This window comes from Phoca vitulina, unplaced genomic scaffold, assembly GCF_004348235.1.
Source record: "Phoca vitulina isolate PV1807 unplaced genomic scaffold, GSC_HSeal_1.0 scaffold117, whole genome shotgun sequence".
Taxonomy (NCBI): Eukaryota; Metazoa; Chordata; class Mammalia; order Carnivora; family Phocidae; genus Phoca; species Phoca vitulina.
The window spans coordinates 178,175-205,299 of NW_022589820.1; the positions used below are offsets into that span (position 1 = coordinate 178,175).

Below are 27,125 nucleotides of genomic sequence, written 5' to 3' on the forward strand. Positions count from 1 at the left end.
TTTTTAAAGATTTTTTATTTATTTATTTGACAGAGAGAGAGACACAGTGAGAGAGGGAACACAAGCAGGGGAAGTGGGAGAGAGAGAAGCAGGCCTCCCGCCGAGCAGGGAGCCCGATGTGGGGCTCGATCCCAGGACCCTGGGATCATGACCTGAGCCGAAGGCAGACGCTTAACGACTGAGCCACCCAGGCGCCCCACACTAGATGCATTCTTATAAAATTTGTTTTCTTTTGTCTTCTTCAAAGATGTGGGGGGAAAATCTATGTAATGTACCATATTAAGAATTTAAAAAAGAAAAACATGATCATACTGATTCAGAAAAAGCATCTGACAAAATCCAACATCCATTAATGATAAAGACTCTGTACAAACTAGAAATAGAAGGGAACTTCTTCAATCTGATGAAGGCTACCTACAAAGTATCCACAGCTCTCAATGGTGAGAGACTGAATGCTTCCCCCCAGGATCAGGAACAAGACAATGTCTTCTTTCCCCACTTTTATTCAACATTCTACTGGAGGCTCTAGTCAAGGCAGTTAGGCAAGAAAAATAAAAGGCATCTAGATTAGAAAGGAAGAAATAAAACTGCCACTATTTGCAGGCAAAATGATTGATAGAAAATTCCAAGGAATCTTTGAAAAAAAGTTCTAGGATAAATAAGCTTAACAAGGTATCAGGATACAAGGTTAACCATTGTTGTAGTTCTGTATACTAGCAACGTACAATTGTAAACAAAAAAACCCCTCTACCTATTTACAATAGCTTCCAAAACATGAAATATTTAGGTATAAATCTAATAAGACATGTACATGATCTATATGTTGAAAAATATAAAATGCTGATGAGAAAAATTAAAGATCTAAACAAACAGAGAGACATATTGTATGTGTACTCAACACAGTAAAGATACCAACTGTCCCCAAATTGGTCTATAGATCTCATGCAATTCCAATCAAAATTCCAGGAGGTTTCCCTGTCGATACAAACAAAGCTGATTCTAAATCTTGAACAAGAATAAAGTTGGAGGAATCACACAACCTGGCCAAGTGATTTTTGGCAAAGATGTGAAAGGAATTCAATGCAGAACGGACCCAACAAATAAGGCTGGAATGACTGGACATCCATGTGCAAAAAAATGAACCTCAACCTAAACTTCATACGTTGTTGGACACTGGACCACACATCTAAATGTAAAATGTAAAACTATAAGACTTTTAGAAGGATTTCGGAGAGAATCTTTGACCTGGGATTAGGCACAGAGTTCTTAACACCAAAACACAATCCACAGGAGAAAGGTTTGACCTGGACTTGATCCAAATGAAAACTTTTTATATGCAAATGATACTATTAGGAGAATAAAAAGATAAACTCCACACTGGGAAAAAATATTTGCAAATCCCATATAAAACAAAGCACTTGTATCCAGAATGTATAAAGAACTCTCAAAACTTAACAGTGAAAAACCAAATAACACAATTTAAAAAAAGGCAAAAGATTTGAGAGACTCTTCACCCAAGAGGATTTTTGGAGAGCAAGTAAGCACAGGAAAAGCTGTTTAAGATCATTAGCCATTAGGGAAGTGCAAATTACAACTACAATAACTTGCCACCAAATGCTTATTAGAATGGCTAAAATAAAAAATACTGATAATACCAAGTGCTGGTGAAGATGTAGAGCAACTGGAATTCTCACACATTGTTGGTGGGAATGCAAAATGGTACAGTCACTCTGGAAAACAATAGTTTGGCAGCTTCTTAAACAGTTAAACATACATATACCATATGGCTCAGCAACTGCTATGTGTGTTCAAACAAAAATCTGGACACAAACATTTATAGCAGCTGTATTCATAGTAACCCCAAACTGAAAACAATCCATGTCCTTCAATGAACAAGTGGATAAACAAACTGTTGTACATTCATACCACAGAACACTATTCAGCAATAAGAGAGAACTATTGATGCACACAACTTGGATGAATCTCAAAAGCATTACACTGTGTGAAAAATGCCAAGTCTCAAAAGATTGCATACTGTGCAATCTTTTTTTACATGACATTCTTGAAAAGGCAAAACTGGATTGATGGTGATGAATCACAGATGGGCAATTGTCAGGGGTACAGGGGATGTAACTGTAAAGGGTAGCTCACATGAGGCAGTTTCATAGTGAGGGAACTGTTCTGTATGCTCACGTGGTGGTTACGTACATGAATCTAAGCTTGTGTTGAAATTTCCCACAAAGGACCAATTTAACTGTATTATAATTAAAAAGAAGGGGGGAAAAGTATTAAAAAATTAGGTCCAAGATTCACCCATGCTGTTGTATAGCATTCACTTCCACTGTGACATGGTACTCCGCTGTACAACAGTACCACAGCTCTTTTACCGATGGGTATCTGGACTGCTCTCAGATCTTTGCTATTGGAAATTGTGCTGCTTTGTGCATTCTTGCACATGTCTCCGATACAGGTGAGCCGAGTTTCTTCAGGGTTCAGAACCAAGACTGGAAACATCTTCTAACATGCACTGCTTCCCAAGAGGAACGCACATTCCCAACAGGGTATGCCCAGTTGCTCGAGACTCTCATCAAGGCTGATTAGGAGAGCTAGATCCCCACAGCTCTGCAGGAGGAATGGGATGGTACACAGCGGCCAGGCTGTGCTTCCTTGATGGCTGATGAGGCTGCATTCCTGCCTTAGACTCACAGGCTGTCTCTCCTCTTGCTGAAGGATCACTCAAGAGCTTTGCTGAGTTCTCTATCAGGTTGTTTGAGTTTTTCTTTTTCATTTTATGTTCTCCATGCTAGTTTTTTGTTGGTTATGTATGTTGTAAATGTCATCTGTTTGCAGTTCCCCTTTTCTCATCTTATTATGATAAAGTTCTTAGGTTTAACATAGTCCTATTTACTAGTTTTTCTTTTTCTTTTTTTAAAGATTTTATTTATTTGACAGAGAGAGACACAGCGAGAGAGGGAACACAAGCAGGGGGAGTGGGAGAGGGAGAAGCAGGCTTCCCGCAGAGCAGGGAGCCCGATGTGGGGCTCGATCCCAGGACCCTGGGACCATGACCTGAGCCGAAGGCAGACGCTTAATGACTGAGCCACCCAGGTGCCCCTATTTACTAGTTTTTCAAATGGTTTATATATTTTTGCAACTGGCTTATGTGTTCATTAGGCCACAAATATATTCTTCTTTTAAACATAAACTCTAAAAACATTATAGTTTTGACTTTATATTTAAATCTTTACATTGGGGCGCCTGGGTGGCTCAGTTGGTTAAGCGACTGCCTTCAGCTCAGGTCATGATCCTGGAGTCCCTGGATCGAGTCCCGCATCGGGCTCCCTGCTCGGCAGGGAGTCTGCTTCTCCCTCTGACCCTCCCCCCTCTCATGTGCTTGCTCTCTCTCATTCTCTCTCTCTCAAATAAATAAATAAATAAAAATCTTTAAAAAAAAAAAAATAAATAAAAAAAAAAATAAATCTTTACATTGTGTGGCACAGAAATCCAATTTTAATTTTTACCCATATAGATAATCATTGTCCCAACATTTTACTGAAAAGTCTACTATTTCCATCTGCATAGCCAGCTCTGTCATAAATAAATGTTTTACATATGTGTGTGTATATTTTAGGGTTCTTTGCTCTGCTATAATGGTCCATTTCTCTATTCCTTGCCCAAACCATAATGTCTTGATTTAATTTTATAATATTTCTAGATCAGAGTAAGTACCTTGCCATCCCAAAACCTACTCTCACCCCTTAGGTGATTTATTATTTGTGTTAGCAATCTTGACTATTCTTGGCCTTTTATCTTTTTTTATTTAACATCTCCCTGTCAAGTTTCATAAGTAAACAAACAGAGAGTTTTACTGGTATTGCAGTAAATGAGTGATGTGGGTAAAATTGATGTCTTTTTTTTTTTTTTAAGATTTTATTTATTTATGAGAGAGACAGAGAGAGAGAATGCACGAGCAGGGGGAGCAGCAGATGAAGAAGCAGATTCCGTGATGAGCAGGGAGCCCGACGCAGGACTTGAACCCAGGACCCAGGGATCACAACCTGAGCTGAAGGCAGACACTTAACCGACTGAGCCACCCAGGTGCCCCGATGTCTTTCAATACAATGTGATCACTCATGAATTTACATCAAGCTGTTTATCATGGTTGAGTGGATAGGACTACAGCAGTTCGCCTTTTCATTTGTCTCCTGATTTGTTTTTTTCTTTAAGAACCACGTCTACTTGTTGAATATATGTAAATTCATTCCAGTAAGCTTATAATTCACATTAACTGTCAACAGTTATGTTTTTATTTACTTTTAAAAATATATTTACTACTGTCTTTCTTTATGTATACTTTTTAATATGCTCATTTTAAGCTAACTACCTGGAAAGGTATGTTAAGATCTCCCAATATGGTGAATTTGCTTGTGTCTTCTTGCAGTTTTGTCAATTGTTGCCTTACATATTTTGAGACTGTATTATTAGGTATATACAAGTTCAGAATTATCTTCCTGGTGAGCTGAATATTTCATTATTATATACAGTACTCCCCCTTATCTGCACGTAATACATTCCAAGACCCCAAGTGGGGGTTTGAAACTACAGGTACTTCCAAACCCTATATATTTTTTCCTGTACATACACACCTATGATAAACTTTATTTTATTAATCAGGCACAGTAAGAGATTAACAGTAACTAATGATAACATAGAACAATTACAACAATATATTATAAATAAAATTTATGTGACTGTGATTTCTCGCTCTCAAAATATCTTACCGTACCACACTCACCCTTCCTGTGATGATGTGAGATGCTAAAATGCCTACGTGATAAGAAGTGAGGTGAATGATGTAGGCATTGAGACATAGTGTTAGGCTACAGCTGACCTTCTGACACATTGCTTTCAGACAAGCATTGTTAACCATGACAACCGAAATCACAGGACATGAAATCATGGATAAGTGGGGACTACTGTACTGGCCCTTTTTACTTCAGTGTTTGTTTTTTTTTTAAGATTTTATTTATTTACTTATTTGTCAGAGAGAGAGAGAACATGTGCATGCACAAACAGGGGGAGCGGCAAGCAGATGGAGAAGCAAGCTCCCCACTGAGCAAGGAGCTTGATATGGGACTTGATCCCAAGACCCTGGGATCATGACCTGAGCCGAAGGCAGATGCTTAATGGACTGAGACACCTAGGTGTCCCTCAATAATGGTTTTTACCTCAAAGTCTATTTTGTATGATACAAATACAGACCATATAATATATATATAAACATACAATGTCATATTATATTAACATATAGTATCAATATAATACCAGCATTTTTAGGTTTACATTTGCCTAACTTTTAAAAATTCTTTTATTTCTAACTTCTCATTAATTTTATGTTAATGTACTCTGAAGTCAAATCACCCCATATCCTTTGGCTTCTACTGAGGCTGCTGAAAAGTCTGCTGTCAGCCTAATTTACATTCATTATAGGTAATCTATCTTCTCTCTGAGTGCTTAAAAATTTTTTTTGATGTTCCATAGTTTTACTATAATGTGTGTAAAGGTGGTTTTAAAAAATTAATCTTCTTTGGGATTTGCTGGGCTTCCTGAATTTGAGAACTAGGAACACTGTCAGTTCTGTTAAAATCTCCATCATTTTCCTCCAAATAGTGTCTCATTCCCTGACCTCTCTCTGAGGCTCTGATTAAGTCTCCCTTCAACCTGTATAGATCTTAAGCTCTTTCACATTTTCTACCTGTCTTGGCTACATTCTTGCAATTTCCTCACATGTATCTTTCAATTCCTATTTTTTAAAAATGCCCCTAAACCCATTTGGAGTTTACTTCAAATCCAATTACATAAATTTATTTTTTATTTATCAGTTACTTGGTATTTAAAAAAATCTGCTTGAGGGGTGCCTGGATGACTCAGTTGGTTAATCATCTGTCTTTGGCTCAGGTCGTGATCTCAGGGTCCTGGGATCGAGCCCCACATCGGGCTCCCCACTCAACGGGGAGTCTGCTTGTCCCTCTCCCTTTCCCTCTGCCCCTGCTTGTGCTCTCTCAGTCTCTCTCTCAAATAAATGAAATCCCTAAAAAAAAATCTGCTTGATCTTTTGGGTATTTAAACACATTACATGTAATTTTATATTCCATGCCTGATAATTCCAATAACACAGTCCCTCTAGGCAGATCTGAGTCTACTCTGTTTTGCTGCTGGCTCTTACTAATGGAGCCTTGTTTCCTTATGCATTTTGTCAATGTTTTTACTATGAGCTCATTATTTCTTGGAATGTTATGTCAGAATTCTCTGAAGCCTTGCTAGAGGGTAGGCTCTTCTAAAAAGGATTTTATTTGTCTTTGGCAGAGATCTGAAGGCACTACCTGATGGCAATCATTTCAAAATTAAATTCCTCACTTGAGGATTTTTAATCCCATGCCAGTTCACATGAATTTGTACTAAAACCTGTTAGAGGGCCAGCCTCTCAGGGCCAGTTTTGTCCTCATAATCTAGCACCATGTTCCAAAGAGCTCTTTTTTGTTTTGTTTTGTTTTGGCTGGTCTCTTAGCAGAGGGCTAGGCAATACTGGTATAGTTTATCCTTGCACTGAGGAGGGGCTTCACTGTAGACTTCACACCTTTTGTAGGCCCTTGGGTCTTATCTCCTGTCCTCTGTGTCCTGTAGGAACACATAGACCAGGTTCAACAGAGTTTGGCAAAAGTCACTAGCTCATGGACTCACTTTAAAGGATCATTTGTATATTTCATCCTACATCTTCAGTTTTTCCAGTAACAGGATCTGTGTAAGTATATAGGTATCTAGTCAGCCACACTGCTAACTCAGGCTATTTTCACCTGCACAGAAAACTATGTCTGGTGAAGCAGTCGGTCACAGAAAGAAGGGCAAGAACTTGAAGGTCCCCCTGCATGTGTGAAAAACAACAGTGTCCAAGGAGGCGGCACACACAGTCAGAACCACCTTTAAGTGTTTTTCTGTGGGAAGTACTAACAGCCTAAGATCTATCAAAGGAGGTTGGCCAGACAATAAGATAGAATATCCTAGCCACCTCAGGTACCTTAACTCTGGCATCCTGTAATCAATGAGGGCATAGGATTCCATTAAAATGTAATTTCACATTCCATAATTTACCATTTAGCATTTCTCAGTTTAAAAACAAACAATAACCAGTAACGAAATTGAAGCAGTAATCAAAAACCTCCCAAAAAACAAGAGTCCAGGGTCAGATGGATTCCCAGGGAAATTCTACATTTAAAGAAGAAATAATACCTATTCTTCTGAAGCGGTTTCAAAAAACAGAAACAGAAGGAAAACTTCCAAACACCTTCTATGATGCCAGCATTACCTTGATCCCAAAACCAGGCAAAGACCCCATCAAAAAGGAGAATTACAGACCAATATCCCTGATGAATATGGATGCCAAAATACTAAACAAGACCCTAGCCAATAGGATCCAACAGTACATTAAAAGGATTATCCATCACGACCGGGGATGCAAGGGTGGTTCAACATTCGCAAATCAATCAACATGATAGAACACACTGATTAAAAAAAAGACAAGAACCATGTGATCCTCTCAATTGATGCAGAAAAAGCATTTGACAAAATACAACATCCTTTCCTGATTAAAACTCTTCAGAGTATAGGGATAGAAGGAACATTCCTCAATTTCATAAAAACCATCTATGAAAAGCCCACAGCGAATATCATTCTCAATGGGGAAAAGCTGAGAGCTTTTCCCTTAAGATCAGGAACACGACAGGGATGCCCACTCTGGCCACTATTGTTCAACATAGTACTAGAAGTCCTAGCATCAGCAATCAGACAACAAAAAGAAGTAAAAGGTATTCAAACTGGCAAAGAAGAAGTCAAACTCTCTCTCTTTGCAGGTGACATACTTTATGTGGAAAACCCAAAAGACTCCAACCCCAAATTACTAGAACTCATCCAGCCATTCAGTAATGTGGCAGGATACAAAATCAATGCACAGAAATCAGTTGCTTTTCTATACACTAACAATGTAACTGTAGAAAGAGAAATTCGGGAATTGATTCCATTTACAACAGCACCAAAAACCATAAAATACCTTGGAATAAATCTAAGGATCTATACTCTAGAAACTACAGAACACTTATGAAAGAAATTGAAAAAGACACAAAAAGATGGAAAAACATTCCATGCTCATGGATTGGAAGAATAAACATTGTTAAAATGTCTGTGCTGCCCAGAGCAATCTACACTTTCAACGCCCTCCCTATCAAAACAATTGGCATTTTTCAAAGAGCTGAAACAAACAATCCTAAAATCTGTATGGAACCAGAAAAGACCCCGAATCGCCAAGAAAATGTTGAAAAAGAAAAACAAAGCTGGGGGCACCATGTTGCCTGATTTCATGCTATATTACAAAACTGTGATCACCAAGACAGCATGGTACTGGCACAAAAACAGACACATAGATCAATGGATAATACAGTCTCCAGAAATGGATCCTCAACTCTATGGTCAAATAATCTTTGACAAATCAGGAAAAAATATCCAATGGAAAAAAGACAGTCTGTTCAATAAATGGTGCTAGGAAAACTGGGCAGCTATATACAGAAGAATGAAACTCGATCATTCTCTTATACCATACACAAAGATAAACTCAAAATGGATGAAAGACCTCAATGTGAGACAGGAATCCATCAAAATCCTAGAGGAGAACATAGGCAGTAACCTCTTTGACATCGGCCACAGCAACTTCTTTCATGACACATCTCCAAAGGCAAGGGAAACAAAAGCAAAAATGAACTTTTGGGACTTCATCAAGATAAAAAGGTTCTGCACAGCAAAGGAAACAGTCAACAAAACTAAGAGGCAACCCACAGAATGGGAGAAGATATTTGCAAATGACATTACAGAATAAAGGGCTGGTATCCAATATCTATAAAGAACTTCTCAAACTTAACACCCAAAAAACAAATAATCAAGTCAAAAAATGGGCAGAAGACATGAACAGACACTTCTCAAAAGAAGACATATGAATGGCTAACAGACACATGAAAAAAGGTTCAACATCATTAGCCATCAGGGAAATTCAAATAAAAACCACACTGAGATACCACCTTAGACCAGTTAGAATGGCAAAAATTAACAAGGCAGGAAACAACAAATGTTGGAGAGGATGTGGAAAAAGAGGAACCCTCTTACACTGTTGGTGGGAATGCAAGTTGGTACAGCCACTTTAGAAAACAGTATGGAGGTTCCTCAAAAAGTTAAAAATAGAGCTACCCTATGATCCAGCAATTGCACTACTGGGTATTTACTCCAAAGATACAGATGTAATGAAAAGAAGGTGCACATGCACCCGAATGTTCATAGCAGCAATGTCCACAAAAGCCAAACTGTGGAAAGAGCCGAGATGCCCTTCAACAGATGAATGGATAAAGAAGATGTGGTTTATATATACAATGGAATATTACTCAGCTATCAGAAAGGATGAATACCTACCGTTTTCATCCACATGGATGGAACTGGAGGGGATTATGCTAAGTGAAATAAGTCAAGCAGAGAAAGACAATTATCATTTGGTTTCACTCATATGTGGAACATAAGGAATAGCATGGAGGACATTAGGGGAAGGAAGGGAAAACTGAAGGGGGTGGAAATCAGAGCGGGAGATGAACCATGAGAGACTATGGACTCTGGGAAACAATCTGAGGGTTTCAGAGGGGAAGGGGTGGGGGGATGGGTTAGCCCCGTGATGGGTATTAAGGAGGGCATGTGTTGTAATGAGCACTGGGTGTTATATGCAAATAATGAATCATGGAACACTAAAAAAAAAAAAAAAAAAAAACCAAAAAACAAAACAAAACAAAAAACAACAAAAAAAAACCCCAAACACATCCTCACAAACATTCTTTAACACAATGCCACAGACCTTGAAAGCCCATCTGGCCTAAAAAATAAACCTTACAATTAAATCTTTACAGCGGATTTATGATGTGAATACACTGGTCTGTTTGACACAGAATCTCTGATAATGAATTTTTTTTTTTTTAAGATTTTATTTATTCATTTGAGACAGAGAGATACAGAGAGAGAGCATGAGCAGGGGGAGAGGCAGAGGGAGAGGGAGGAGCAGGTTCCCCGCCGAGCCAGGAGCCAGACGGGGGGTTCGATCCCAGGACCCCAGGATCACGACCCAAGCTGAAGGTAGACGCTCAACCATCTGAGCCACCCAGGTGCCCCGATAATGAATTTTAAAGTGGAAATAAATGCTGGGTGCGACCACACTGAAGCATGCTCTATTATTACTTCCAAAGTGTCTGCCCATTCTGTTGTTTCTGCCTAGAATGTTCTTCCTACCCAAGCTCCTACTCATCATGCTTCTATATTATATCTCCAGCGAGTCATCCCTGATACATGCCCAGATTTAGTTTTCTTGACATCTGTTTCCAAGCTTTGTTCACCATGATTTTGCTTGGGACATAGTAGGCACTAATGAATATTAGCTCCCTTTCTGAGCACTGTGGTTAAAGAACAGTGCAGGCCAGAGAAGCAAGATGAAGGACAGATTCCTGGGAAAAGTAGAATTTAGGTGGGGCTAGAAGAGATAGGTAGGACTGAAGATACAAAACAGGGTGAGAAGACTTTGAGGAGCAGCCAATAAGGCTGGGCAGGTGAGGTAAGACAAAATTGTAATGGAAAATGAACATCAGGCAGGAGCTTGAATTTGACCGAGTCAACAGCTACCCTCGGGCATACCCTTACCTGTGCTCACTGAAGACTGAGTTATCCAGAACTATCTTCTCCAGCAGCTCAATCAGTTCATTAGGCAGATCAGCTGTCATGAAGGCCTTGACAGTGACCGAGACCTCTTCAGGATCCTGTGTTTCTGACAATGCCGTCTGTACCACCTGGTTTTAAATATCATTTGAAAGAACTTGGTTAGATAAAGTCAATTCAAGACTATCTTTGAAGCTAAACAGAAAGAAAGGATTCTTCCATGGCAGTCTGAAATAGACACAGAGAAAATAGGAGATTTCTCAAGGTAAAAAGGGAAGGTTGTCTAAAGAAGTCAATTTCAGAGATTTCTGCCTGCTCTATTTGATGATTAGTTTCTCTCTCACATCAAAAGGGCTGCAGACTCATCTCTGCCCCAATAACCATACTGTAAATTGACTCCAAAGCCAATAACACAGTGGACTTAAACATGCATCTGAAATGCATGTTTGCTTTCATCTTTGTTTTTTTAGGTCACTGTTCATAGCAAATATGGCCTCCATTTCTCTAATGAAGCTCTTGCTAGCCTAGAGTACCACAACTGCTCTGGCCCAGCTCACTTCCGGGCATGCAGTTGAGTACACCCTGAGCTCCACAGCCCTCAGAACCATGCCAAGGGAAAGACTGACAAAAAACTGGCCACACCACCCCTCATCCAATTACAGGTGTCTCACCTACAAGAAAACTCACAAGTGGGGGAAAAGACATTTTTCCAAAGAGTACACTTCCCAGATAACAGCAGGCTAGAAGGTCAGCATTGTTCTCTTTGCACTTTGTGCCAGGGGCCTTTGGTGACTTCAGGGTCTATCAGTTTTGCCAAGCTTCATCAAGGGTGGGCAATAGCAACGCATTAATGAGAAAGAACAGAGAGCTCAGAGGAGGTATGACATAGATAATATACATCTCTGGCCATGAACTTTGACCCTACAAACAGGAGGGGCTGCAATGGAACTAGAATCAAAGTCAGCCCAGTCGACCTTGCAAGTGGCCACTGTATACTCAATGGCACCATAAGATACAAAAGTTCTTCTGAGGAGTTTATAATAATCCTAACAGCTATGCAAAGGAGTTTGAGGAAAGGGGCTATCACAGGAGATAAGTAACAAAAAGGGTGTACTTAAGGGAAAGGAACACTGTGACAGCACACAGACTCCATCCAGAGTGGAGGTATATTTCCTGCCATTACGACATCTGTCCATTCTTGAAAACCTTAGAGCACTTTAAATACACACTGGTTATTTTAAGGGCAAAAATAAATTTCCACCATCTATTTGAGTCAACAGGATGCCTAATCTAAGGTTACCTCAGGAAGCTGCTTCCTCTAAGTAAACTTTCCATAATGAGCTTCTCCTCCAGACCTAAAAGCAGTCTGCTGCCGTCATGCAGTCCCTCTAATTAGAGGGGCATGGTAGGTGAATGCCCCCCAGGAGGTGGCTATGAATATTCAGTCCCAACAGACTGACAGGATCAGCAGCTTCACACAGACACAGGAAGACCAAGAGGCACCCTCTAGCTTCGGCTCAGTGCAGCATTAAAGCTGTTCATCCCAGTGCCAATGTAACACAACCTACAAGACGTGCCAGGCAGCTGGACCACACCTGGAGAAATATCTGTTGTCTCTAAATTTGGAGATAGATCTCTAGTGGAATCTAAACCTACTCTGTCCCAGGCCCTTTGCTGCTCAATGTCTTTGTCAGGTCTGGATCAATCTTAGAGATGGGTAACTCCAAAGTTGATATAATGAGATCCAAAATAACATAGGCTTCTAGCCATCTAAAAGTGTTCCAGAATAAAGTTTATTAAGGAAAAGATAATGGCACAGACATGAGGAACAGTGGACAGAAAACAAGAAGGTGAAATTCAGAAGAGATAGAGGTGAAATCTAACAAGTGCGCCTCGTGGTTGGTAACAAAGGAGTTGGGGGGGCACTTTAGTTGATCTGCTCAGGGCTGAAGGCCACTTGTTGAACCAGGGTCCTGTTCCCACCTTGATCTCAGCCCATCCCCAAACAGTGTGGCCAGAAGCCTAGGGGACAGTGGGTATGGTGAAGCACCATCTGCTGCCTAAAGCTACAGGAAGCCCACCGAGTGGCTGAGGTCGACACCCATCCGCCAGGCTGCACATAGGAGGAACCCTGGCCTCGGTACCATGCCCCCAGCTCTGAGAGAGGCACTGGATAGTCACAAGGGTGCAAGGGGTTCCTCAACAAAGCCAAGTCCAGCTGAGACAACCTTGAGAGCCACTTACCTTGTGTCATTGGGGGCTGCGCTGAAAAAAATACTAAGGGTCCAGCATGCAGGCATGCCATCAGATATTCCTTTTACTGGGGCAGCACATCCCCGCTTTGGAGATCAGGGCCAACTCTGTGCCTTTAACCAATAAACAACTCCACGGAAGATTCACACAATAGTCTGGTCATGTGTCTGAAGATGTGTTAAATATAACAATTCAACTAGTCACTCTGGCCACAGGATGATGAGAGGGCAAAGGCCTGCATACACATACTCCCATTTCCATTCTGTACCTGGTCGATCAACTGTCTCCTGGATGGGTTGGTCTCCTCAAGGACGTGAGCCCAGAGCTCTGGATCTTTTCTGCGCACCAGGTAGCGGGCCTCACTTTTAAACAGAGAATTCTCGTTGCAAACCTGAAATGAGTACACTAGTGTGTATAACACAGCCAATCAATGGACACTACTTGGGGGAGCCACCCCAGTCAGTTCCCTCTGTCCCCGACACTTATTTGGTTCAGCCAGAGCCCAAGCAAAAAACAGTACTTTGACACGGGATGAGCAGCATCCCAAAGGGGTGACAATGCACTTCTCAGAGTGACAAATTACCTCAAAATACAAGTTTCTCAGTTTATAACAACTCAGAATGGGTATGGCTGTGTGGCAGCTCCTCTCCACATCGGCCTGTTGCCTTCTAAAGTGGCACTACCCAGCAGAACCTTCTGAGACAATGAAAATGTTCTAGACCTGTGCTATGGAATGCGGTATATGAAGGAGGAACTAATTTTTTAATTTTAGCTAATTTAAATAGTATAATTTAAATAATTTAAATTTGAACAGTCACCATCTCTAAAGTGTTATCAGAATAGCCCAAGACTGGTATAAAACAGCATATATGCTACAACATTTCAAGGCCTATAAACTTTAAAATATGCTTTCACGGATTGAACTTGAGATCCTTTTTTGTGTTCTAATACATCTCCAAGAAACCAACTGTCCACTGGAACATCCCAATGTGTGAGGCACTTGTTAAGGCCTAATGGGAATCAGACTGGCTGGGTACCAGATGCCAGGCACAAGACTAAATGCTGCATGTGTGTCCATGGGCTGCTCACGTGTGCATGGCACGAGGCCAGGAGCAGGCTTGGTCTGGCCTGCCCCAAAATCTCACTGCAGCTTCTCCTTCTGACACAGCAGATCTTAACAAGCATTTTTTTCTTGTCTCAATTCTGCCTCACTAAAAGGTGATATCTATCATACATCACCTGGTAGGACAGATGGGTGCAAAGATCCCTGAGCGGTCACTGAACTGAGCTTTAATAAAAAGGTAGTAAGTTCAGCCAAAAGGTGGCTTATGGTATCAGACTAACTAAAGTCCCAACTTCACACAAACTGGCTCCCTAGAGACTGCAAGGCAAGGTGCTATGCAGACCCGGCCTGTTACATGCGTGGTTAGTGTCCAAAGCTAAAGTAGGATGAGAAACTGGTGCACTGCTCTTGAGCTTTGGCTCTGTATGCTTGACAGCCTAACAGAGTCCTTCCCCGGTTGCTGAGTTTCTACCATGCTGTCCAGACACTCTGAGGTGTCCAGGGCAAACAGACCAACTGCCTACAGATCTTACAGTCAAACAAACATCAGGTGCACCCACATGAGATTTCTGGAGTTTAGGTCACAAGGTTAACTATGAAACTATTTGCTACTTAAGTAATAAAACATGTAGATCCAAGCCAGGGCAGAGGTAAGTAGACCTGAGGGGGATGTTCCAAGAAGGGGCCAGTAAGAGCTCTGTGGTTGGGAAGAGCTGGCAGAGGGCACGTGTAAGAAGCTGCCTAAGAAGAAGAGCAGGAAGTGCAAGCACACATAGGATGGAAGCATTCAGGGTGGAGAGGCAAGAGGGGAGGCAGTCAGGCTGGGTGAGGGTTGTGGTTCACAGAAAACCTCCTGAGTCAGGCCAAGGGAGTTCAATTTTGCCCTCAAGGCTAGAGGACTGTAAGCAGAAGGCTGACAGGTCAGACTTGGGCCAGCCAGGTTTACAGGTACAATATATACAAACAGGGCATAAGCAGGTAGGAAACAAGGCAATCTGAATTACAAGGAAACCAAGTTTATGGAAATGTAGCACGCGATCTGCAATTGTGGGGCTCAGAGGAAGCCTTCATGAGCCCCCATGATAAAGCCAGCGCAACAGCTGGCAGCCAGGTGTATTTGCTGCCCACCTTGATGAGCTCAAGGTCACACTGCCCCCGCTCGTAGGCGACACAGGCCAGATGCGGGTCCCGCTTCTCACAGTAGCGGCCCACCACGCGGCTGTCATAGTAGGTGTTCTCTCTCAGGAAGCGCTCCGGGCTATTGTTGCTGTCGATGTAGATCTTGGCAAGTGCATTGTGAGTGGCAGGCTCTTCACAGCCTTCGTGACTCCGGGACTCCAGCCAGGGAAGCAGCAGCTTTAGCCTTTGAAAGAAGGAAGAGCAACGTAAAAGTCTCAAAACTAACATCTGAAACCTCCAGGGCAGACCCTGAACTCTGAAGGTTGCTTCTAGAAACAAACAAAAATCTCACTTCATTAACCTCAGGTTGTTTTAGGGACCAAAACAGACTTGAATTCCAAACAGATTTCAATTGTTAAGTTTCCCCCAAAGATCTATAGTACCAATAGCAAACAACTCACTACTAGATCTAAGATTTGTTGCATGAAAGACCAGCCACAGAGACAGTTAGTCCTGGGGCCTAGAGGCTGACTGAAAAGGGATCTTAGAGAATTAGTCATAGACTTAGCAACAAACACTAGAACCCAAGGGCAAGAGAAGATACCAAGCTAGGACCCCCTTACCTGTTTCTTTTTTCTACTTCAGCCACCAGCTCATCAGTAGAGAACTGTCCTCTCACCACCATGATTAAGTTTTTAATTACTTCCTCAGAACAATCCACATCAAGCAGCCCTCCAACCACAGCAGGGATCCGGCTAGGGTTGACCTAGAATGGTCAAGGTGGTGACTTAGTGCTGCAGGCACAGGTCACTGCTATAAGTCCCCCGTCCAGGCCTGGACAGTGTGGCTGTCTGAAAGGGCTCCTGTGGTGGACAGAATGCATATTTGAAGCTCCAACCCCTAATGTGACTGTATTTGAAGATGGGCCTTGAAGGACATAATTGTGGTTCACTGAGGTCATAAGGGTGGGGCCCTAATCAGAGAAAAGGCCATATAAAGGTACAGCGAGAAGGTAGCTATCTGTAAGCCAAGGAGAGTGGCCTCAGAAAGAACCAACCCAAGGTGGTGGGGTCAGCACCTTGATCTTGGACTTCCAGCCTCTAGAAAATGTCTACTGTTTAAGCCATGCAGTCTGTGGTATTCTGCTGTGGCAGCCCAAGCTATGATACCACCAGTCTCATACACATTCAGGGGTCAAAGGCAGTCTCTCAGGTGTAGGCTATTACCACCAACCAAGGCACAAAGGCAGCCAGGTGTCACCTGGGAGCTGGCAGTGATGGTCCCAGTAGTACCTTCTGAACGTAGATCTCGATGTACTTCTGCAGGTTGTTGCGGTACAAGTACAGGACGAGGTCATGGACAAAGTCAAACCGATCACACACAATGATGAGGGGAAGCTGGTCTGTGAGCTTGGCCTCCTGTGTATTGGGAAAGCACAGAAACAAGGCATGCAGTGAAGACCCCACAGAGCCAGACTGCATGGACCATGAATCAGCACAGAGATGGCACTGCTTCTGTAGGGAGTGGCCCCAAGGAGACTCAGGATGAGACTTTGTTCTAGATATGCTAGTGTTTCAAGGTATCTGCTTTTGGGGATATAGTGTTTGCCTTGGGAAACAAGTAACAGAAAGGTAATACTATTTGGTTAAAGAAGAACTCTGCTAGATCTGGCAATAACATTGCAAATTGGTCCAAAAGCAAGTATCTTCTGGGTTAAGACAAACAGCTCATTATGTATAAATGTAACCCAGACCCAGCAGCAGAGAGTGTAGGCTACTTTCGAGAACACCTGCCAATAAGGGCTGCCTTTCCAGACAAGGAACCATACTCCATGGAACATCAGCCAACAGTGCAGGGGGCTGCCCCCCACTCTACAGTCCACCACAATAATGCCTCCCCTCATTTGACCATACCTACATGACACTTCTCAGGGTGCCCTGCACCCTTGCAGTTCTGGGTGTGGCCATGTGACCTAGTTTCCTCTAACGGAATGGGAATCAAAATGCCACATGCCACCTGCAGCCTCACCCATAAAAACCACCAGTGCTGGCTCTTCTGAACTCTCTTTCCTTCTTCCAGTTGACTGGGAAGGCGACATTCAAGGTGGTATGCTGAAGATGGCAAAGCAGCCACCAGCCTGGTCCTTGAAAGATGGTGGGAAAGAAAGCCACCCCACTTAGGTCCACATCCACCCCCTCCTGTGGATGAGGAAGAAAGACACTTCTTGCTTTTTATGCCCCTAGCACTGAGTAGCTTATTTGCTTCTATAGACTTTCCTAACCTAATTAACAGGGGCACAGTTGGGATGTTGTTGAAACATAATGCAGCAATAAACTAACTCCCTCTACTCACACATCAGATAATTAAGAGCACAGCCTCAAGGGTCGGAAAATGAGCAGTGGCCTCCTCCAAGAACTTTGGGCCACAAAGCAGAGCTCTGCACTAAGGACCCAGGGAACATTGATGGAGAAAAAGTCAGCTTTCTAAGTCTTAGGCAGCTGCCTGATGGTTTGCTCAAGGAAGGAGGTGACACCTGGACATCCTTACCTTCAGGAAGTTCTTCACCCGCTCTGGGTTGTAGCAATTACTCTCCCGGCATATCCTCTCCACCTCCTTGATCTGCCCCGTCTTACAGGCAGCCTGAATGTATTTCAAGTGCACGTCTGGATCTTGGCTGAAGTTTACAATTGAGCCCAGGAAGTAGAAGAGGCCTACAAAGAGAGATTGTTCCATCTTATGCCCTCATAATATCTACCTGCCTTTTCCACAGTCATAGTCCATCTGCCCTTGATGGCCCAGCCTACAACAATGCTCCACTCTCCCAGCTCACACAGCCCACTCACAACTTACAAAATCTATGTGAAGTTCTGCCTTGGCATCTCCCCCAAATAGCTAGTCAGATTTCCATGAAATTTGGGAGGTATACCTGAGATGTTCCGATGTGAAATACTCTATGTGTATGTACGTGGAGTCCTTCTGGAAGGCCCAGGCACACCCTAGAGGGTCATCTTCAAGAATAATTCAAACTGAGGTAACCTAAGAGGGCTGTGTGACTACCACTCTAAAAAGACAAACCAGGAAGAGAGGAAAGCAGAGGCTTTCAGTGGGAGCCTCCGAACAGAGTCTGCTCCCTGACACTGAGCTGCTGGCACACATGGAGCCACTGCGGACTGGGGTGCAAGGTGAGTCACAGAGCACCGTTATTCATCAGAGGCTGACTGCCTCCTGACTCTCACAGGAGCCAGCCAGAGGTACTGGTGACAAGACCAGGACAGGATACTCCAGAGAAAACCACATTCCCTGAGGAGGTCTTTAGCTGTAACCTGGGGGAAGGAACCAGAACCCTGAAGGAGGCAGACAGCTCCCAACAACCCTACTCTACTGCCATCTCCCCACCCACGTAACCTAATTGCTGTTGCAGCCTTTCCTGCAATGGCGTCTTCTGACGAGAGGGGCAGTTCCCTGAAGGCAGGTCTTGCCTTCACTCCTCCAATATCCCAGCCTCACTAGGCCCAGGACAGTGGCTTAATACCTTGTTGGACAAATGCTCAGTTTCTATCCCTGCCCCAGCCAGTCCCTAGCAGACCCTCACCTGGGAAAGCCATCCCCCCACCAGCACATTCTCGATGTTGATGCCCACAGGAGGGCAGAGGAAGCCAACCACAGTCAGGTCTGCAAGCCCAACAACCACACACCACTGAGCCTCCATGGGGCTCTTACTCAGAGGAAGCCAAAGGGGCTACCCCCTCAGGGCCACGCACTCCAGTGTTACTGGCCCAGATTTTCTGGTGAACACTCAGCAGAGTGTGTGACACAAAGATGCTCAGTTCCACAGAGGCTCCAGGGACACAAGGGGGATTCTAAGCATCCCCACTCCAATACCAACCAACTAATTGCTTCCTTTGCAAATGCCAAAAAAGCTACCTAAGCTGGGTAACACACACCAGACAGCAGAAATCTTCTGCCATTGACCAACGTATCAGCCTGGCTGGAAGGAAGAATCTGAGGTTGGGCAGGCAGACACCAACACCCGAGGAGGAGGTGCAGTTGGCTAGAGGCTGTGAACTTTACCTTCGTAACTCTTGAAGGATTCAAAGAGCTCCACCAGGGACTGTGTGCCCAGCTGCTCGTGGTACTTGGAGGCCACCTGCACACACAGCTGAAGGTTCTGTCTGATGCCGGCAGACAGCAGAGCATGAAGACACGCCAAAGAATCCTCCACTGACAAGGAGCCAAAGAAGCTGACGAGCCACTGGGAAGCAAGGAAGAGTTTGTCCACACCTAAGTACCATCCTAGATGCTGCCAACACTGGCAACATAACTGGGTCAATTTTTCCCACTGAGTGTGAAAAATATAAAGAATCTTCACTTGAAAGGACTGAAAAGCAACTATTCCTTGTGGTAAAAAGTGGAAGCCAGGAGTTAACTTCAGATGAGACACTAACCTCAACTATTCATCAAACTGTCACAGACCCTGCAATACCCCACAGTTGATACAAAAACATATTCTGTAAATGGAATGCAATATCAATTAGCTTCTGCTAATGGTTTTAGACAACCTTGCTAGAGCTGTCAATGTTAACAGGTTCTCTCTTTTGGGCTAAGTCAAAGGTAGACAATGGAAAGAAAGAGGTATTGTGAGCCCAGTTGCGTGGGTGAGCCAGTGGGGCTTGTGTGTGGGCTGAATGAGAATTGTGTATAGCAGTGACAAGGCTCATGCACAGGGAAGACACATACCACAGTCCCACAACCACGAACATAGGGAAATTTTGGGAACATGTGACCCTAATGACAGGTGGGTGCCATCCACAACAGGAGTGCCCGAAGGGTGCACCATACCTCGGGATTGAGGAGGTGAGTGTGGACCACAGCCCTCTTGATGTCGTAGAGGTCAGTGTAGTGCTCCAGTGCACGCTGCAGGAGGCCCGCCTTTTCACAGAGCTGGGCAATGTGGGCCCGATCATAATGAGTAAACATCTGATTTCCAAGAATGGCATCTGCAACCTATGAAATGGTGAGGTCAGGAAGAAAGCCTGAATGGTGGCAATCACTTTTTAAGAGTAGCTGCTCTAACTATGCCCCCCAGGGCACAGCTCCAGAAAGTACTCACGGGAGAGAGGGATTTTACCAGGTCCAGGTCCTTGCCCACCTCCAAGCAGAGCCCTAGCCAACCTTCTAAGTCACCTGAGGCTCTTTGAACAAGGCTCTGTCCTCCTAGGGTGCAGAGTTGGGTATGTATAAAAGGCTGAGGCTCTGCCCTAAAGCATGTTACTGGGATCAGGCCAGGCTACTGCTCTGGCTTTCAGCCATCATATTTGTACGGTTTTCTATGGCAAGTCAAGGTCAATATGAAGGCCTCCTTCTTTAATGAGCTCAATCCTTGGACTAGCAACAGTTACAATTAGACCTGGAAGTAACAAATCCTACTGGCATTCACTAACCTGCTCAATTTGGTTAAAGGCAGAATTAGTGTGTGTGTGTGTGTGTGTGTGTGTGTGTGTTTGGGGGGGTGGGCATTATGTTTGAAAAACAACTAACACTCCTGGAAAGAATTCTGATGAGGCTTAATATCATCTTTAAACAAGCAACCTCTGGACTAAGAATGAGTGAGTCAACTAGCAACCTTGCTGCCTTGTTAAGTGATCTGACCCTCAGTAACTACTAGTGAGTCTTGATGAGACATGCTCCTGGGTGTCACCCAGCACACTCTTTTCCATTCCTTCCAGGATATGGAGCACCAATCAAGTATACAGTGACCACAGACCTAGTCTAACATCATGCTGCTCCAGGGTAATGCACACTCTGGGCTCCCTAGAGAGGAAACAATCCAAACCAAGTGCTGACAGCACAGTTTTGTAATATCTGGAACTTATCTGATGCTCCCCACCCTTTGTTTTCTTCAGAACTTTACTATCTTTTTTTTTTTTTTAAGTTTCCCCCTTATTATAGCAATAGTATCATTTAAAGAACTCAGAAAACACAGATGTGCCAAAAAAGAAGATATCATCCAGCCTCTGACATCCAGAGAAGACTGCCCAATGTTCTGGGCATGGTACCCAGCTGTGCAACCATTCAGGCTGCCCCTCTTTTGGGTTTGGGCTCTTCTTATGGTCTATCTGCTCAGTTCCTGAGTGGTGTTTAGTTTCTGTTTCAAAGCTCATATATTAAAAGCTGTCATATATAATCACCAAGTCATAAGAGTTCAACAGAACACCAAACAGCAAATTAATAGTACTTTTGTTTCCTAGAGGTGGGATATGGCCCACACAAGAGCAGCTAACTTGTGAATTGGAATAACCTGAAAACACAGAACAATATAATTAACATAGTGTTTCCTAATCACAAAACAATGCATGATTATAAAGAAAAAGAAACTGGAAGACAAATAAGTAAAGAACAAAGTGAACTATGATCCTGTCCACTCAGACAACCATGGTTAACAGCTTGATATAAATTTCTCCAAACTCCTTTCCTGCATACATATCTAAAATTAATCAAAAAAAGCATATACATGTGATTTAACACACCCACCCCCCAAATTTCAGTTCAAAAAATGCCCCACCATAATGAGCTACCACTTCACACCCATTTAGGATAGCCATGATTTTTTTAAAAACACACACAGAAAATAACAAGTGTTGGCAAACATATGAAGAAATTGGAACCCTCATATATTGTGGTAGGAATATAAAATGGTATAAATGCTTGGAATACAGTATGGTGGTACCTCAACAAGTTACATACAGAATTACTATATGATCCGGCAACTCCACTTCTGGTGTATGCCCCAAAGAGCTGAAAACAGGAATTCAAACTGATACTGCACACCAATATTCATAGCAGCACTATTTGCAACAGCTACAAGGTGAAAGGCAACCCAATGTCCATCAACAAGTAAACGGATAAACAAAATGTGGTATATACATACAATGGAATATTATTCAGACATAAAAAGGAATGAAATTCTAATCCATGCTACAACATGGATGAATCCTGAAAAGAATATGTTAAATGAAACAAGCCAAACAAAAGGACAAATATCATATGAATCTACTTATATGAAGTATCTAGAATAGGCAAATTCATAGAAAAGGTAAGTAGAATAGGGGGTTACCAAGGGCTGGGGGAGGGAATGGGGAGTTATCGCTTAATGGGTACAAGATTTTCTGTTTGTGATGATAAAAAGTTCTGGAAATATATAGTGGTAACAGTTGCACAATAATGTGAATGTACTTAATGCCACTTAAATGTGCACTTAAAAATGGTTAAAATAGTAAATTTTGTTATGTATACTTTACCACAGCAAAGAAAAGAAAACAGAGAAGAACAGAAAAGAGAAGAAAAGATGCCCCAGTTGTAATTGTTTCTGTGAAAGTTTTGCACCAAGGACTCTGGAAAACTCTTGCAGGAAGGTCCTAGAGCATGTCCACTGAGGCACAAGCACCCAGCCCAAAGGCACTGTGTTTAGGTGTGCAAGTCCCACACAGAAACGAACAGGTCCTTTGTCCCCTGTTTTCAGCCTAGAAATGGCACTTGCCTGGGGTGCATGAATCAGGTTCATCTCCAATAGGCGAGTCTGGAGGTGCCCCTCAGCTGGGCGATTATTTTTCAAGGCATCCAACAAGAAGGAAGTACACTGCTGAATTAAACTGTTTTCCATGAGAACATCTACAATCTGAAACAGATAGCAAGCCACATTTTTACCCAAAGGAGATGGGTTTTATTTTCCTATTCAAATAGTTCCTGAAACTGAATCTCATATAGAAATTCAATAATTCGTTCCTTCCTTTGCATTTTTAAAAAGTTTTTATTTCTTTTAGTAATCTCTACATCCATCATGGGGCTCAAACTCACGACCCTGAGATCAAGAGTCTTCTGAGTAAACCAGTAAGGCGCCCCTGCATTTTCTTTTATTATCAAAATTCAAGTAACTCATGGTCATTATTTATTAGGTAATTTTGTGAAATTATATCACTGATGTCATACTCACCAACAGGGCATTTTACTCAAGTAGATCAAAGGAAGTACTTTTATCAGTGTGAATCCCCAAAATCCTCTGAAGTGATTAAAGCAATCTTAACAATCCATTACTTAAACAAATCCTAGAGGCTGTCAACACCTGGTGTCTAGCCCTTATACTCTCATTATTTAGGCACAGTTAAGAAAATGCAAACATTGACTTAGATAACAATCATTAGAGTTAAATAGATATTAAAGAATAAGCCTTAATACGAAGTGAAATATAGCTAATGAACTTACTAATTGTGTAACTGTTTCCATGTTTAAAGTACAAGAAAAAAGTTTATATTAAAAATACTTTAGAGGGCACCTGGGTGGCTCAGTCAGTTAAGTGTCTGCCTTCAGCTCGGGTCATGATCCCAGGGTCCTGGGATTGAGCCCTGCATCAAGCTCCCTGCTCAGTGGGGAGTCTGCTTCTCCCTCCCTCTGCCTGCCACTCCCACTGCTTGTGTTCCCTCTCTCTCTCTCTCTCAAATCAATTAAAAAATACTTTAGAAATATGAAATATAATCTAGACGTAATCTGGAGTTTTCCTTCCCCTTGAGATCTATGTAAATTTGGCTCAAACCCCTTAATCATGATCTCCAAAATCCCTGCAAATTCCATGATGTATGAACCCAGTATGACTGCACTTATATCTATACAGGTTGTTGGTTTTGCCTTGCTTGAAGCTTTGTTACGTATCTCTGTATTACCCAGAGCCCTTTGTACACAGTTTACTGAAGGTAACTGGACATGTGTTTATATCTAAACACTAACTACGTTATGCTAAAATAATAGTCTCACGTTCACCTAACTCCAGGTTAGTCAGACACCCACAAGATGAAAGTCTACAGACTCGAAAGCACTCACCATAACCAGGTATGCAGGCAGACTTCAGGTGGCCTCAGTCAGCAGAGGATAATGAGGTGGGGGTAGGGTGGGGCTACCATTCTCAAATGACATCCTCCACTCCCCACCACCAACCACCACACAAAGAAATAAGATCCTCACAACTTGACACATGAATCCTCTAAAATACTTCAAAACGAAAGTAAATGACAGGTATTCAAACAATAAAAGACTAGAAGACAAGCTCCCCTGGTACATCAGATTTTTTAAAACTGGAAGATTAATAGCAGACAAAAGAATCAAGACACTGGTAAGAGAAAAACAAAAGAGAATCTTCTTGACAGTTATACAAGCCACAAAAAGCTGTCCCAAACAACCAACTGATGCTCACCTGGTCAATGTTGGCCACTGGCTCTTCCTCTCGCACTAGCATCTGAGAAAACTGCAGGCCCTGGTCTGGACTGATCCTCATCACACTCCTCAGCAAAAAGATCCAGTCTGGGACATAGCCAACCTAGAGGCAAGGGAACGCCCATCAGAAAAATAAATGAGGGGCGCCTGGGTGGCTCAGTTGGTTGAGCGACTGCCTTCGGCTCAGGTCATGATCCTGGAGTCCCGGGATCGAGTCCCGCATTGGGCTCCCTGCTCAGCAGGGAGTCTGCTTCTCCCTCTGACCCTCCCCCCTCTCATGCTCTCTCTCTCTCTCTCTCTCTTTCAAATAAATAAATAAAATCTTAAAAAAAAAAAAGGGGGGGGTGCCTGGGTGGCTCAGTCGTTAAGCGTCTGCCTTTGGCTCAGGTCATGATTCCAGGGTCCTGGGATCGAGTCCCACATCGGGCTCCCTGCTCAGCGGGGAGCCTGCTTCTCCCTCTCCCACTCCCCCTGCTTGTGTTCCCTCTCTTGCTGTGTCTCTCTCTGTCAAATAAATAAATAAAATCTTAAAAAAAAAAGAAAAAGAAAAAGAAATGAAACACTCTGAGTGGTTAAGAAAAAAATAAAGCTCCCATCCTTTGTTCTGAACTTGTGTTTACAAAGAAATGAGGAGCAATATTAGCATGTGTACATGCTGGGCCTATGCCAAACACAACATCCACTTCAATGTGATGATGCCATGGATGTGGAGGTGCAACCAATTACACAAACAGCCTGGACCACAAAGACCAGACAACCAGTGAGCCAGCTCTGACCAACACCCAGCCCACAGGCCAGTGAACTTCGGGGACAAGCTGCAGTGGAAGCCCGTTGAAACATGGGTTTAACACACAGCTGGTGCTGTGGGGGAGAAGGGAGAAGGGAGAAAAAGAACAAGATACAATTACAGAAGTGGAGCCTGGGTGGCTCAGTCGGTTAAGCGTCTGCCTTCAGCTCAGGTCATGATCCCAGGGTTCCGGGATTGAGCCCTACTGTGGTCTCCCTGCTCAGTGGAGAGTCTGCTTCTCCCTCTGACCCTCCCTCCTGCTCTGCTCTCTCTATCTCTCTCTCAAATAAATAAAATCTTTTAAAAAATTATAGGAAAATCCCCAACTGGAAGGGAATCGGAAGGACTGTGAACCTAAGACAGGAAAATTAAAAAACTGAAGAGAATAAAATAGGATCATTATCACTGAATGACAGATGCTAACAACAACACCGACAACTCACACTAGAGCACTTCCATAGGAGGAAGGGTATTTTATAAACTTCAGAATCAGCAACCACCCACCACAAATTAATTATCTGTGATATGCTAATGGTAGGCATGCATTACCTTTTTGGCATAGAGGACAATTTTTTGGAATTGGCCTGTTTCTGCAAAACACTGGATAACTTTGCTCGGCACATTCGCCCGAAGATACACACTCAGGGCGAGTGTAGGGTCTGCAGTTTTGACCAAATCTCCAAGTTCTTCTGAACACTCCAGCTGTGGTGTGCCAAAGAGACAGGGCAAGATTAGGATCAGAAGAGCCTGTGACCTCATTTTCAAACTGTGCTGAGGGTTGTGATTTCGTAACTGTTTGTACCTTATCTTCTTTCAGCCACTTTTCTAAGAGTTGTTTGCGTCCCTGCTGAAGCACTGGACGGCAAAGTTCTAAGGATTCAAGTTTATTGAGCTGACCCTGGTCAAGCAGGATTCCAAAGTACTGGAGCAAAGGAGAAGCCTGCCCAGGCTGGGCAGGAATACTCTGGAACTTCCGAACTGTGTCACTGGTACGTAGGACCCCCTGATGACAAATGGAAATGTAGGTTGTTACGTTATAATCACAAGCTGTTCCTTTACTTAACTGGCTTGTATTAAAAAAAAAAATCTGGGGCGCCTGGGTGGCTCAGTCTGTTAAGCATCTGCCTTCAGCTCAGGTCATGATCTCAGGGTCCTGGGATCGAGCCCCATGTCGGGCTCCCTGCTTGCAGGGAACCTGCTTCTCCCTCTCCTCCCTGCTCGTGCTCTCTCTCGCTGTTTCTCTTTCTCAAATAAATAAATAAATAAATAAATAAAATCTTAAAAAAAAATCTGCCAAAGGAAATTCCACACTGAATTAATTGTCAGGGACAGAAAGTCCTCTACCAAGGCAATGGCTTCCACCTTCAGCAAAAACCACAAACCGGGGACACCTGGGTGGCTCAGTTGGTTGAGCATCTGCCTTCGGCTCAGGTCATGATCCAAGGTCCTGGGATCGAGTCCCACATTGGGCTCCTTGCTCAGTGAAGAGCCTGCTTCTCCCTCTGCCTGCCGCGCCCCCTGCTTGTGCTATCTCTCTCTCTCTGACAAATAAATAAATAAAATCTTAAAAAAAAAAAAAAAAGACCACAAAAACAGTGGGTCTCAGTCCCACAGGTGACTTCTAGCAAGGGTGAGAATTAGGCTTCTAAATCAGCCTTGCAGTAGTGAAGTTCTACCACCATTACATTCTAATTCAAAATACTCAAAGTCCTGGGTGAAGACTAGAAATGGTTAGAAATTGTTTGCTCATTAAGCATCACTTGAAAGACAGAAAAATCCCTTTCAAGGAGAAGCAACTCAAAACCCTTTATCTGCTCAGAAGCAGAACTAGGCCCCAGGACAATTTATCCTAATGAA

The 27,125-nt window shown here is 42.9% G+C and overlaps 1 protein-coding gene across 2 annotated transcripts in view; it reads right to left on the bottom strand.

Moving 5' to 3' along the window:
* CLTCL1 (clathrin heavy chain like 1) overlaps positions 1 to 27,125 on the bottom strand; it is a 100,396-nt gene that overhangs the window by 24,674 nt on the left and 48,597 nt on the right. For both annotated transcript variants that reach the window (XM_032398546.1, XM_032398545.1), the window contains exons 8-19: positions 26,071 to 26,271; positions 25,818 to 25,970; positions 24,462 to 24,584; positions 22,758 to 22,895; positions 20,060 to 20,224; positions 19,292 to 19,472; positions 17,768 to 17,931; positions 16,513 to 16,638; positions 15,844 to 15,986; positions 15,230 to 15,464; positions 13,307 to 13,429; positions 10,771 to 10,916 (exon numbers count right to left, since the gene is read on the bottom strand). In XM_032398546.1, the coding sequence (XP_032254437.1) occupies positions 10,771 to 10,916; positions 13,307 to 13,429; positions 15,230 to 15,464; positions 15,844 to 15,986; positions 16,513 to 16,638; positions 17,768 to 17,931; positions 19,292 to 19,472; positions 20,060 to 20,224; positions 22,758 to 22,895; positions 24,462 to 24,584; positions 25,818 to 25,970; positions 26,071 to 26,271 (1,898 nt within the window). The remainder of the gene's footprint in view (positions 1 to 10,770; positions 10,917 to 13,306; positions 13,430 to 15,229; positions 15,465 to 15,843; positions 15,987 to 16,512; positions 16,639 to 17,767; positions 17,932 to 19,291; positions 19,473 to 20,059; positions 20,225 to 22,757; positions 22,896 to 24,461; positions 24,585 to 25,817; positions 25,971 to 26,070; positions 26,272 to 27,125) is intronic.